This window comes from Salmo salar, chromosome 22, assembly GCF_965601325.2.
Source record: "Salmo salar chromosome 22, fSalSal1, whole genome shotgun sequence".
In the NCBI taxonomy this organism is placed as follows: domain Eukaryota; kingdom Metazoa; phylum Chordata; class Actinopteri; order Salmoniformes; family Salmonidae; genus Salmo; species Salmo salar.
Genome location: NC_138312.1, coordinates 20,247,761 through 20,261,284, shown reverse-complemented (window position 1 = coordinate 20,261,284; position 13,524 = coordinate 20,247,761). Strand labels below are relative to the sequence as shown.

Here is a 13,524-nt window from a genome sequence, read left to right as displayed (position 1 = left end):
ATACACATCAACACAGCACACATAGGCTACTCTCTCACAATGGCTATGGATGTGTCAGATAAGCTTTGTGAATCTGTTGGTTAAGTGAGTCGTGGTGAGAAGCCCTCACTAGAAAACAACAACAACAACAACCACAACAACCTATCAGGCGGTAAATAGAACCTGAGTGACCATAGCTAGACAAGACAGTTCTGATATAAATGCTTTGGTACATCCACTGGTATACTGTGGTAGGTGCTCATCTCCTTTCCCATTCCTATCATTTGGGTAATCGTCTCCTGAATCGTCTCCTGTTATTTCATATGAAGAAACCTACATTTTTAAAACTCAAGCAGAGTTCAGTGGGAATAAAGTGTGCACTTGACACGTATTGTGCATGTGTTTGTTCTGGTGAGGTGGGCTTTTTAAACTGTAAGCAGAATATCCAATGACCTGCGCCAGAAAAGTGTAAGCAAGGCAGTGAAAAACAACGTGTTTTTGCCTGAGGGGTAAACTCTTTTAGAAGATAAACTTAAGAGCAAGTGCCTTTCCACTGCCAGGCAGTCTGTAAAAAAAACAAGATGAAGAATCGGTCGTAAGAAATGAAAATAATAAAAGGAATAAAGTGAGCTCATCTAACACACTGTGACAGGTTGATCGGCAGATTTGTATTCATTCTATGGGTGCAGCCTCCCGCTTCTCTTAGTGATTCGTGACCAAGACTGAATAGAAATAGAGACTAATGTGATAATGGTGACAGGAACAGCCAGGGAAGGTTAGACCACACAGGGTTTCTCAAGGTTGTTCCGCTTGCTTATGCAATACACAGTCTATACTTGCATGCTATTCCAAGCCCTAAAAGTGAAAAGAAGTTGACCGGATGGTACGATTTTGCCAACCTGTCAAGGTAAGCAAACTTTAAGAACGCCTCTCAGAATGCATTCTTTGGACAACAACGTGAAATGCGTTTCATAAGTTGGATGTAACCTTGGACGAACCCTCTCGTTGCCAAGCATATTTCCTAAAACAGTGGTTCACAAACCTCTCCTTGGGGACCCCCTACCATCCTATGTGTTTGATCTATTCCAGAGCTAGCACACCTGATTCAAATTGTCAACTAATCATCAAATCCTTGGTCGCGTTCCTCTGCTCAGACATTGCGTGCATCAACCAATGGTTGCGTGACACGTCATCGACTGTGCCATCGGGCACCAGATTGCTAAAACATATGATGTGGTTAGCTGATACCTAAACTACCTATCCAGGCACCCGTTGAATACATGAATCAGGCAAGCTAATTCAAGGCCACAACAAAATGTTGAAATGTCTGGCCATCCCCGAGGAGAGGTTTGAGAACCACTGTCCTAAACGCTCATCATATGAATCAATTACTATGTGCAGTACTAGAAGTGATCTGAAGTCAGTGAACAGGAAGGGATCCTGTGCGTGTGCATTAGGGTCAGAGGTCAAAGGCTCTACGAAAGGATATACTCCTAAATATCCACATCAACATTTTCTCTTGACCCTCTCTTTGCAGAACACTGCGCCATACTCACCTTTTTAGCTCTGGAAGCAAAATGCAGAGGATGCTTCAACAGAAACTGAGCTGCATTCTTGCTTCTGTAAAGGTTAGTCTCTCTCCAGCTTTTCTTCATGTGCACTTCACTAAACAACTATAGGAGTGTGACTGACTGACTTATGTTCATTGGCTTCTCATTAACTCAAATACTCAGTGAAAAATATTCCACTGTGTGTGTTTACAGTATGTGCATAATTAGGCAAAATGACACAAATACTATGCGCTCTCCCTTCTACTCAAGATTACAGTATAACACACACAACACATGCAACACGAGCAATATAAATTACGTTCGTCAACAATTTAAGAACTATCTCATGTACAGTACCAGTCAAAAGTTTGGACACACCTTCTCATTCCAGGGTTTTTCTTTATTTGTACTATTTTCTACATTGTAGAATAATAGTGAAGACATCAAAACTATGAAATAACAAACATGGAATCATAGAATCATTGGCGACTCCGGGATGCTGACCTTCTAGGCAGAGTTGCAAAGAAAAGCCATATCTCAGACTGGCCAATAAAAATAAAATATTAAGATGGGCAAAAGAACACAGACACTGGACAGAGGAACTCTGCCTAGAAGGCCAGCATCCCGGAGTCACCTCTTTGCTGTTGACGTTGAGACTGGTGTTTAGAAGGGTAATATTTAATGAATCTGCCAGTTGAGGACTTGTGAGGCGTCTGTTTCTCAAACTAGACACTCTAATGTACTTGTCCTCTTGCTCAGTTGTGCACAGGGGCCTTCCACTCCTCTTTCTATTCTGGTTAGAACCAGTTTTCACTGTTCTGTGAAGGGAATAGTACACTGCGTTGTACGAGATCTTCAGTTTCTTGGCAATTTCTTGCATGGAATAGCCTTCATTTCTCAGAACAAGAATAGACTGATGAGTTTCAGAAGAAAGGTATTTGTTTCTGGCCATTTGGAGCCTGTAGTCAAACCCACAAATGCTGATGCTCCAGATCCTCAACTAGTCTAAAGAAGGCCAGTTTTAATCAGGACAACAGTTTTCAGCTGTGCTAACATAATTACAAAAGGGTTTTCTAATGATAAATTAGCATTTTAAAATGATAAACTTGGATTAGCTAACACAACGTGCCATTGGAACACAGGAGTGATGGTTGCTGATAATGGGCCTCTGTACCCGTATGTAGATATTCCATTAAAAGTCAGCTACAATAACCATTTACAAAATTAACAAAGTCTACACTATATTTCTGATCAATTTGATGTTATTTTAATGGACCAAAAATTTGCTTTTCTTTCAAAAACAAGGACAATTCTGAGTGACCCCAAACTTTTGAACAGTAGTATATATATATGCAGGCCTCAACCCCTCCCCTGAGAGCACTTGAGTCAGTATATCATGCGGCCCTCAGGTTCGTTACCAATCAAAAACGTCGAACACATCATTGTGATCTCTACAGCGTCATTGGCTGGTCGTCATTGACCTTGCGTAGGCTTAAACACTGGTATACACTGACTTATAAGGCCATACTGGGTAAAATGCCACTTTCTCTGTTCTTTTTTAATCAGGTCGGTAAATAAATATAAATTACGGTCCCATTCTCAATTGCTTTTAACAGTACCAAGAATTAGAACAGGTCATGGTAGAAATAGTTTTAGGTACTCAGCTCTGTGGTTTTGGAATTCTCTCCTGAACATTTGAAAATGTGATGATCTAGTCACGTTGGTGGAGTTTTAACACTTGATCGATGTAACTATCACGAGTGTAATTGTCTTTAGGACAGCTGTTTTCTAGTCGTGACATTCGTGTTTTTTTTACGTAATATGTAGTTGTTGTACTGCATGTGTGTCTATAGTTTTTTTAATGTTGTGTTTAGTGTATGTAAGTTGTTTTGTCTGAAACTTTGTTCCCCTGCTGCTATTGGAAAAAGCATTGCTATCTCAATGAGAAAAACCTGTATAAATAAAGGTTAAATTAAAAAAAGAAAATGTAAAAAAAACAGACACATCTCAACATCAACTGTTCAGAGGAGACAGACTTCTGCAACCACTACTAAAGGACACCAATAATAAGAAGAGACTTGCTTGGGCCAAGAAACATGAGCAATGGACATTAGACCCTTGGAAATCTGTCCTTTGGTCTGAGATCTTTGGTTCCAACTGCTGTGTCTTTGTGAGAAGGAGAGTAGTTGAACGGATGATCTCCGCATGTGTGGTTCCCACCGTGAAGCATGGAGGAGGAGGTGTGATGGTGTGGGTGTGCTTTGCTGGTGACTCTGTCTGTGATTTACTTAAACTTCAAGTCACACTTAACCAGCATGACTACCGCAGCATTCTGCAGCAATTCGTCATCCCATCTGGTTTGCGCTTAGCGGGACTATCATTTCTTTTTCAACAGGACAATGACCCAACACACCTCCAGGCTATGTAAAGGCTATTTGACCAAGAAGGAGAGTGATGGAGTGCTGTATCAGATGACCTGGCCTCCACAATCACTCAACCTCAACCCAGTTGAGAAGGTTTGGGATGAGTTGGACTGCAGAATGAAAAGCAGCCAACAAGTGCTCAGCATATGTGGGAACTCCTTCAAGATGTCTGGAACAGCATTCCAAATAAGCTGGTCGGGAGAATGCCAAGAGTGTGCAAAGCTGTTGTCAAGGAAAGGGTGGCTACTTTGAAGAATCTCAAATATAAAATAGATTTTGATTTAACACTTTTTTGGTTACTACAGGATTCTATATTTGTTATTTCATAGTTTTGATGTTTTCACTATTATTCTACAATGTAGAAAATAGTAAAACATTTAAGAAAAACCCTTGACTGAGTAGGTGTGTCCAAACTTTTGACTGGTACTGTACATCTGGAAATACAAAGACATGCATGCCGCCTGTCAACACACACATGTATACAAACAAACACAGCCCTGGTCATTTGCTGTTCTGGTCAGATCAGTGTGTAATAGTAGGATCAGTCCCTCTCTTTCATCCATTCTCTCCTTTGTTTCATGTCCTATTTTGCTACTTTGTACTGTGTGAATTAGATTACAGTGCATAGTCCCAGTCTGCCAATCCCATTATGATGTGCTAATCTCGGGTGTGTGTGTGTGTGTGTGTGTGTGTGTGTGTGTGTGTGTGTGTGTGTGTGTGTGTGTGTGTGTGTGTGTGTGTGTGTGTGTGTGTGTGTGTGTGTGTGTGTGTGTGTGTGTGTGTGTGTGTGTGTGTGTGTGTGTGTGTGTGTGTGTGTGTGTGTGTGTGTGTGTGTGTTTGAGTTTGTCTGACACCCTTGGGTATGTCTGTCTTCTGCCCCTCTTGTTGTGTGGGTTGTTATCAGAGGCTGCTTTATGTCCTGATCTGCCTCTAACGTGGGGCATTTAGACAACTATCAGCGGACAGCATAGACAACAGACCATTTAAAAGGGTTTTATTTCCCTCTCTGTATTCCTGTTTTAATCAACATCCTTCATTCTTTCTGCATTGAGGGCAAATAACCTCATCTGTATTTGTTTTGTTATACTCCAGTAAATCCTACAGGACTTTTTTTCCCCCTTTTCATTTCACCTGCAGGGTTTCATTTGGCTCTAAACAGCCTCAGTGAAATGCAATCAGGCACACACACACACACACACACACACACACACACACACACACACACACACACACACACACACACACACACACACACACACACACACACACACACACACACACACACACACACACAGACACACATAAATACATCAGCTTTAATACTCGTTTTTTAAATTGGCATGAACGTTAGAAGCTGACAAAGCGAGTGCCTGACAGACTTTTTTCTTGCTGTCTTTCAGAGGGGGAGCCCTGCTTGCCTGTACTCTATCAGCAGCAGACAAGGCAGGCCTTTTGTTTGAGGAAGTCACAGTGAAGGGAACTGGGGAGGGACCCCTCCAAACACACGCCCAGCATAGATCCACATTACCCGCTCCATTGGCTAAATAGATCAATCCTTTTTCTCACGCCATACAGTTACATGGAAAAGGGAGAGAACAAAAAAAAAGCTGAAATGTAACATCTTGTCTTCATTCTGCTTACCTGCCCCTTTTGTTATAAAGATCTAATTATGTGAAGGCTTCAATATAATCAAGAATCCCTACCAGACAGACAGTACATGTCACCAGGCAGATTGACTGTTAGCCCAGGATCATTCATGGCTGAGAGAAGAAGAAGAAACTGATAACAGCCGTTTCACTAATACTAATAGTTTCCTAGCTGTTGCCTCAGTATGTAAATTCAGTATATGCTTTGCTGTTTCAAAAGCCACATGTTGTCTAGCAGAAGTACCAGAAGGCACCTTTTCAAGCCAGTCACAAAACACAACAGGATATATCCCATCTGGGAGGCTTGTTCAGAGCAAAGTGCAACAGACGCATCACCATCAAATGTGTTGAATAAGAGAAATCATAAATCAATTGTTCAAATGAACAACTGGCGCTACTCCACACAGTAAAATCATGTGTTCAACTTACACTACCGTTCAAAAGTTTGGGGTCACTTAGATATGTCCTTGTTTTTGAAAGAAAAGCCCATCAGAAATACAGTGTAGACATTGTTAATGTTGTAAATTACTATTGTAGCTGGAAATGGACGATTTTTTATGGAATATCTACATACAGAGGCCCATTATCAGCAACCATCACTCCTGTGTTCCAATGGCACGTTGTGTTAGCTAATCAGTTTATCATTTTAAAAGGCTAATTGAACATTAGAAAACCCTTTTGCAATTATGTTAGCACTACTGAAAACTATTGTTCTGATTAAAGAAGCAATAAAACTGACCTTCTTTAGACTAGTTGAGTATCTGGAGCTTCAACATTTGTGGGCTCGATTACAGGCTTGTTCTGAGAAATGAAGGCTATTCCATGCAAGAAATTGCCAAGAAACTGAAGATCTCGTACAACGCTGTGTACTACTCCCTTCACAGAACAGCGCAAACTGGCTGTAACCAGAATAGAAAGAGGAGTGGGAGGCCCCGGTGCAAAACTGAGCAAGAGGGCAAGTACATTAGAGTGTCTAGTTTGAGAAACAGACACCTCACAAGTCCTCAACTGGCAGATTCATGAAATAGTACCCTTCAAAACACCATTCTCAACGTCAACAGTGAAGAGCCGACTCCGGGATGCTGCCCTTCTAGGCAGAGTTGCAAAGAAAAAGCCATATCTCAGACTGGCCAATAAAAAGAAAAGATTAAGATGGGCAAAAGAACACAGACACTGGACAGAGGAACTCATTCCAGAGTCGCCTCTTCACTGTTGATGTTGAGACTGGTGTTTTGCGGGTACTATTTAATGAAGCCTTCATTTCTCAGAACAAGAATAGACTGACAAGTTTCAGAAGAAAGTTCTTTGTTTCTGGCCATTTGGAGCCTGTAATCGAACTCACAAACGGTAGTGTATATCTTTTTGGTAATAGTTTACATTAACCATCCATCTGCATTTTGCTTTCATAATAATGACATGACAGCTGATGTAAGCTTAAAGGGGTAGTCTACAGTTGCTACATACATTTCTGGACTTATAAATTAATGATATGTACCCATTGATTGTTGAAGAATATACTGCAACTTCTAAATGCCTTATTTATTTATTATTTATTTTACCTTTGCTTAACCAGGTAGGCAAGTTGAGAACAAGTTCTCATTTACAACTGCGACCTGGCCAAGATAAAGCAAAGCAGTTCAACACATACAACAATACAGAGTTACACATGGAGTAAAACAAACATACAGTACAAAAACAAGTCTATATACAATGTGAGCAAATGAGGTGAGATAAGGGAGGTAAAAGGCAATAAAAAGGCCATGGTGGTGAAGTAAATACAATATAGCAATTAAAAAACACTGGAATTGTAGATTTGCAGTAGGTGAGTGTGCAAAGTAGAAATACTGAGCTCATGAGCTTAGTTCAATTGTCGTACCCCATCAGAACCCAGAATTTGATCTTGTTTTACTCCAATGTTTTTAAACAAAGTAAATGTAAACATATACATGGATGGTCAGTCATTGCGTACATACCTCTGTCTATGAATTTGAGAGTGGTTACATTTATCCAGCCCCATCCCTCCACTTTCTAATTGTTTCAACTGCTGATTACCGCTTTAACTGTCTTAACAGTAGACAAAGTAGTAGACAAGTACTAAGTCATGTTTTGCAGAGGGGTCAAATACTTATTTCCCTCATTAAAATGCAAATCAATTTATAATTTTTTTGTTGTTATTCTGTCTCTCACTGTTCAAATAAACCTACCATTAAAATTATAGACTGATCATTTCTTTGTCAGTGGGCAAACGTACAAAATCAGCAGGGGATCAAATACTTTTTTCCCCCCACTGTAAGAGGTAATATCTAACAATTCCACAACAAAACCTAATGCATCAAACATTTCCGTAAAAAAACAACAACAATAAAGCCTTGTGTTCCTGTTTTCTTTCTTATTTTTTTCATGCTGTTGATATTAAGTGCACTTGATTCAGCAGCCCCTAGCACCGGGAACGCAAAGTGTTCCCATTTTTAACCGTTGCATGTGTCTGAAGGTAGAACTCCACCTACCCAGCAGTCCCAGATAGCAAATCAAGTGCACCTATAGGCCTACCACTGACCAATCAGATAGCTCGTAACACCGTGTCTGCACGTGTCTGCACACTGTAATAGGAAGCATCGAACGCACAGCAAAGTTGATCATGTGAGATTTCAAAAGTTTTAAAACCATGAGTAGAGACTCAACGAATACAGCAAAGAGCTGCTGTGTTTATGAGTAAGTTCATGTTTAAGTTGTTATTCAGCACTGTCAACACTTTGTTCAACACTTTAATAGTTCATAAAATGCACGTTCTCCCAAATTCCACTCACACTACAACCAGCACTGCAGCTGCAATGAATGAGTATAGCAAAGTGTTTCGATAAGCTTGCGTTGTTGTTACTTGAGGCGTGTCTTTTTTAATATCGAGGAATTTTTCAACAACATAAATTGGTGCGAGGCAGAAATACTGCAGCTGGAAGACTGTGTCCCCTTTTCTCAGCGGAAGGAGAGAGGAGAGATGGTGAATCGGGTAAGAGCCAGCCTCACCGCTGCTCCCTCCCTCCCCTCAAACTGACTATCAGATGCAGGCCATCAGTCCAGTAAAAAAAAGTGAATGATTACGCTCACTCAGCTGTTTGTCACAAGTAATACAACAAATGATCTATTACCAGTGTGGTCATACACCTTAAATGTTGAAATATATCATTTCAAAATTGTCTTAGAAGAACAACATTGGCAGGGCAATTCAAGCTTAGCCAATATGCAGCGATAATGTATTGGGCCTACAGCCTGCTGCGCAAACCTCATTGCTGCAGAACTGTTTTTAATTGGTTAATGTTGCATAGGCATACTTTTTTTTAAGTGATGATATTTTTTTTCTGAGCGTTAGATCTCGGCTTGCATTTTGACTCAGAAAATGTCTGTGACCGCTGCTGTAGAGAGAGAGATACATTTTGGCCCTCAGAGGGGGGAAGAGCGTACTGGTCCTTAAAGCATTGTCATTTGTGTTTTGCTGCTCCATTTGCCATGCAGCCCCAGGTGACAGAGAGACATAGTTTAGGGCCGAGCCTACGGTGTCATAAAGGGATTTGTCATCAGCTGACATCAACTACCTTCACTGTTTATGTCATCTGTCATGTCATTCTCATAACAGTGTTATGTAGGCGTTATGATGGAAGGTTCATGTAAAGTGGATCTGCTTGCTTCTACTCTTTTGCTCTATACCCATTGTCAGTGTCACATTAAATGGATCTTGGTGTATGTTGTTGTTGTCTGGAGTTTTCTGTTCCTTGAGGGGGTTTCGTTGCTTTTCAAAGAAGTTCTTCAACAAATGGAATGGATGTGTTCAGCACTTAACGAGAAACAGAAGGAAAGAGAATGTCTACATGATTTCGCTAAGGCAATTGTCCTTGGCTCTTTTTACTTATTGATGTCTATGCAAATTGCATTTTAATGTGGCCTGTAAATTAGAATGCAGAGGGCTTCGTTTCCAACAGGAAAAAAAAGTTTGGGAATCCTTTTCCAATCCATCCCTACCTGCTACTGCTCTGTTCCTTTCCAGAGAAGGAGACAGAACAGAGGACAGCTGAAATGACAGCATGTGCATATAATGTAACAAACCTCTATGGGATTCAGTCTGTCTCTCTGTGGGAGAAGCAGGCGTAATGACAACTGTGCTTGTTATATTAGAGGTCACTTTCTGCTGAAACAAACTGTGACATTTTGGCCATTCATTGGTTGATAGAGATGAAACAGATGCAAATGCTGGACAGCTAAGCCCTAAGGATTAAGGACCAAAGGGGCTAGTTCTGTATAGAGAGAAGAGAAGGTGGAGAGTACATGTGGTACCTGCTACTGTAAGGCTGTGGCCTGGTAAAGAGAAAATGGGAATGATCGAGTCGTCATGCTACACTAAGTCAGACGATCCTATATGGTGTTTATGGTTGTGAATGTTGTCTAAAACTATATCACTCCAGCTTTGAAAAAAGGTGGCACTTATCTTGAAAATGTTGAATGTCATCACAATGTTATACCATGATAGTGAACCATACAAAATGATGCTAACATAGGACTTTGGACAGGAGAGTTGGGTTGACAGAGGTGGTGCACACAGGGCCACTAACAAACTGCATGAACATTCTGACCTGTCAGAGAGAAAGGCTATAAGCCTCCACATCATTCCACCATCCACCCACACAATCTCCAAATTACGACACAGACCTCTTAGTATGAGCTGTGCCCAGGGCCCCGAGGGGTCCCCCAGGGTCCTGTCGCTGTCTCAATCACACACACACCTGGCTGCCACCACCAGCAGAGACCGGTGGATGGAAATGTCATTTTGAGCAGTGTGAGGGCGAGACCAGAGCCACAAGGTTTATTTTTTTTTTATTAGCTCCACGTTGTGCAGGGTCTGTCCCCTATTCTCGGTCCTCATTTCTGATTCTTAGACAGGATTTATCAGCGAGTCAACGTTTTAGATTGATTGCTGTGAATGTTGTTGATTTCGGTAAATGAGCATTTGAGTAAATATCCAACATAATATCACATTTTTGAGGAGATGTTAACTTTTAAATGATATATTGAGACACACTGTCAACATTGGAAAACATACCGTGTGTGTAACCAAGACGAGACAAAGGGGATGCAGCAGGTAAAGATTGAGCAGTCTGGTTCATCATGAACATACTGAGCACCTCATTCAGCCCTCTGAAAAGCCTTCTATAGCTGCCTGAGGGCTGCACAATGTGCCACTGAAATCCAGCCAGATTCACGACTGACACTAAATAAGAGTTGTTGAATTTAAACCACAGGGAGACAGTCAGGCATACGTCCCTTTTAGCAGAACCAAAGTCACTTCAGTGCGCTCAGATAGACAGGCTGAAATACTGAGAGATGATTGGCTGGTTCTGTTTGAGGAAGCACAGGCTTTTCCATGATGTTGATCATGTGTAAAGAAGTGTGAAGTAATAAAGCAGAAAATATGCCACAGTGATATTACCCAGAGCAGACAAACACAGCATGGAAACACACCAAGGTTTTTGCACTGACTCTCTGATATCTCATGGCTGAGAACGTAACTCAGTTTCGATGTTGCTCACTCTCACAAAAGCTGTCTGTTTTTAGCAATAACAGCAGAGGGGAGGTGAGAGAGATGAGCCTCTCAGTTCAAAAGACCTCTTGTTTTGACATGTGGAATGGAGAAATTCCTCGGGGTGTAATCCTCACGCACTTGTATGCCTTTGTTCTGTCTAAGTGTGTGTGTGTTTCTCTTCTCCTCTTCCCTGTGTGTTTCAGATTCACCCCAGGACCTAACAAAGAGCTCCCTTGCAGGCTCCCAGCCAGGATCCCCTCCCTCCGAACGGACTAAAACTATTACATCAACTGGATTACCCGTGACTGCAAAAAAAAGGATATCCTCCTAGATAAAACAGCTTCGCTCGGGTGGTGCCAAGGATTTTAGACCAGACTAATCCCTTTTTGATCAATGAGCCTCACGTCGGGACTCTCCTCCACAACAACCACGGCCAATTTCCTTCATGCTTTTTTTTCCTCCCTTTCGAAACTAAAACAGCTTAGCAGGGGTTATTTAGAGGTTGTAAAAACGTTATTTGAAGACACTAACGCCTCCCCAAAGGTAAACTGTATTATCCTCACTGAGCCTCAGTGCCACTGAGCAAGGGATCCTACAGGATCAGTGGCACATTGGAGGGACATTATGTGGGGATCGATTGAACCTTTTTCAATAATCCTTGTCATCAGCGTCCATCTTAGAAGCGACATCTCAGCATGCCAGCGTTCTTGTGACTGTGCGGAGCTTGGGCAGTGACCCTGACTGCTGTCGACTCTGCCTACGCAATGCCCCCAGGAACAACAACACAACGCTGATTAAACAGACACTCAGAGGTCACAGGGGTCAACCCAGGGGCCCATAGTCACTGTCCATGATTGACATGTCATTCAGAACTGTTCTTTGTTGGCACGCTCTATGTTATTCATTGGAGCTTTTTCTTTGTACATAATATAGTTGTGTGTATATATACTGTAAATACAGGATAAAAAAGGCAGTTTGAGGGCTCTCTTATACAGTAAACATATCCTGCGAGGAGATCCTTCCATGGAATTGTTCAGTTCTATACCTGATTATGAAGTACAGTGAATTCCTAGTCAAAGGTAGTGGTTGAATATCCTCTCTGTGTATAGGACTGTTTGCAGTGTTTGATTTCATTGAGAATCTCTGGAATAGACTTTGCAGGACCATAATGAGAAAGTATTGGTCTCATTCACCCTTCAGTGATGTGCTTGGAAAATAGGAATCCCTATAGCTTCTGTAAAGATTATTAAACTACTGTACAGAACTGCCTCACAAAAGAAACAAGCATCAACAGTGACCCAAGTCCTCTTTTTTTGTTATAAATTATAGATAACAACAGTGCAACTGGGTCCAGTATCTGAGAGTTATTTTATGTCCTGTGTCTGCTATTGAGAATGGTTGTGGACTTGACTTTGCTTGTTGTGCGTAGATTCCACACTGACACACTGAAAGACTTCCCAGACGATATTTTGAAAAATACATTGAGAAAGTATTGGACATATTGAACAGACATGCAGTACCTTCACTAAATATACATACGGTCTTATCAGAATTAAAGGGGTTTTCTATAATGAGTTTCCTGTCTCAGTTTACTAAACGTTTACTGTTTTACTGTGGGTGCTTTTTCTTGTGGTGCGTACATTCATAATTTCCTCTAAGTGCCATCTATATTGTGAACAGATAAGTATTATACCATTTGTCTGAGTCCACACTCAGTCAACAACGCTTTTAACAAGTATTAAAATAACTGGCGGAAATATGCATACACACAGACGTGCTCAAAAACACACGCACACACGCACACACACACACAAATTAGTGTGTGATTGTTCATTTACACAACTCCCTTGGTGCCAAAGAGAATTTATCAAAATAACATATTCAATGAATTTATGCAATTAGAATAAAGATTTCCAATATCATGCCCAGCTATATCTCTTGATGCAGAGTTGTCTTATCTCCCTACAGACACTTTTGTATATTAGTCATTTAGAAATTCTGCTTTTTTGTGCCGTTTGGTTCCTCACTGCACAGTCACAGAAGGTATCAAACTGACAGACACATCAATCTCCCAGCGGTCTTGCCAAAATCACACAGGAAGATATGCAGAGAGAGAGAGATGGAATGTGTGTTTTCTCTTCCTCAATGAGCCGTTCCCATTCCTCTCTTTGTTTGTTTCATATCTAATAGGATTCAGAGCTTCCTGTGGTGTCATTGTGTCTGTACAGAACAACATGACTGAGTGTGTATATTGCAGTGAGAGGTAGAGGAGCGGGAGAATCTAAAGTTTCTGAAGGGAAGATATGGTGCTGTGACATACTGTGAAGATTATCCTTAAATGCATGAAGATGTACACA

At 41.1% G+C, this 13,524-nt stretch overlaps 1 protein-coding gene across 1 annotated transcript in view; it reads left to right on the top strand.

The window, feature by feature from the left end:
• LOC106583036 (chemokine-like protein TAFA-1) overlaps window positions 1–12,738 on the top strand; it is a 264,250-nt gene extending 251,512 nt beyond the window's left edge. Inside the window, exons 5-6 of the mRNA XM_014166794.3 lie at window positions 1,517–1,607; window positions 11,371–12,738. Coding sequence (XP_014022269.1) covers window positions 1,517–1,543 — 27 coding nt within the window. The 3' untranslated portion in view covers window positions 1,544–1,607; window positions 11,371–12,738. The remainder of the gene's footprint in view (window positions 1–1,516; window positions 1,608–11,370) is intronic.
• The last annotated feature ends 786 nt before the right edge of the window (window positions 12,739–13,524 follow it).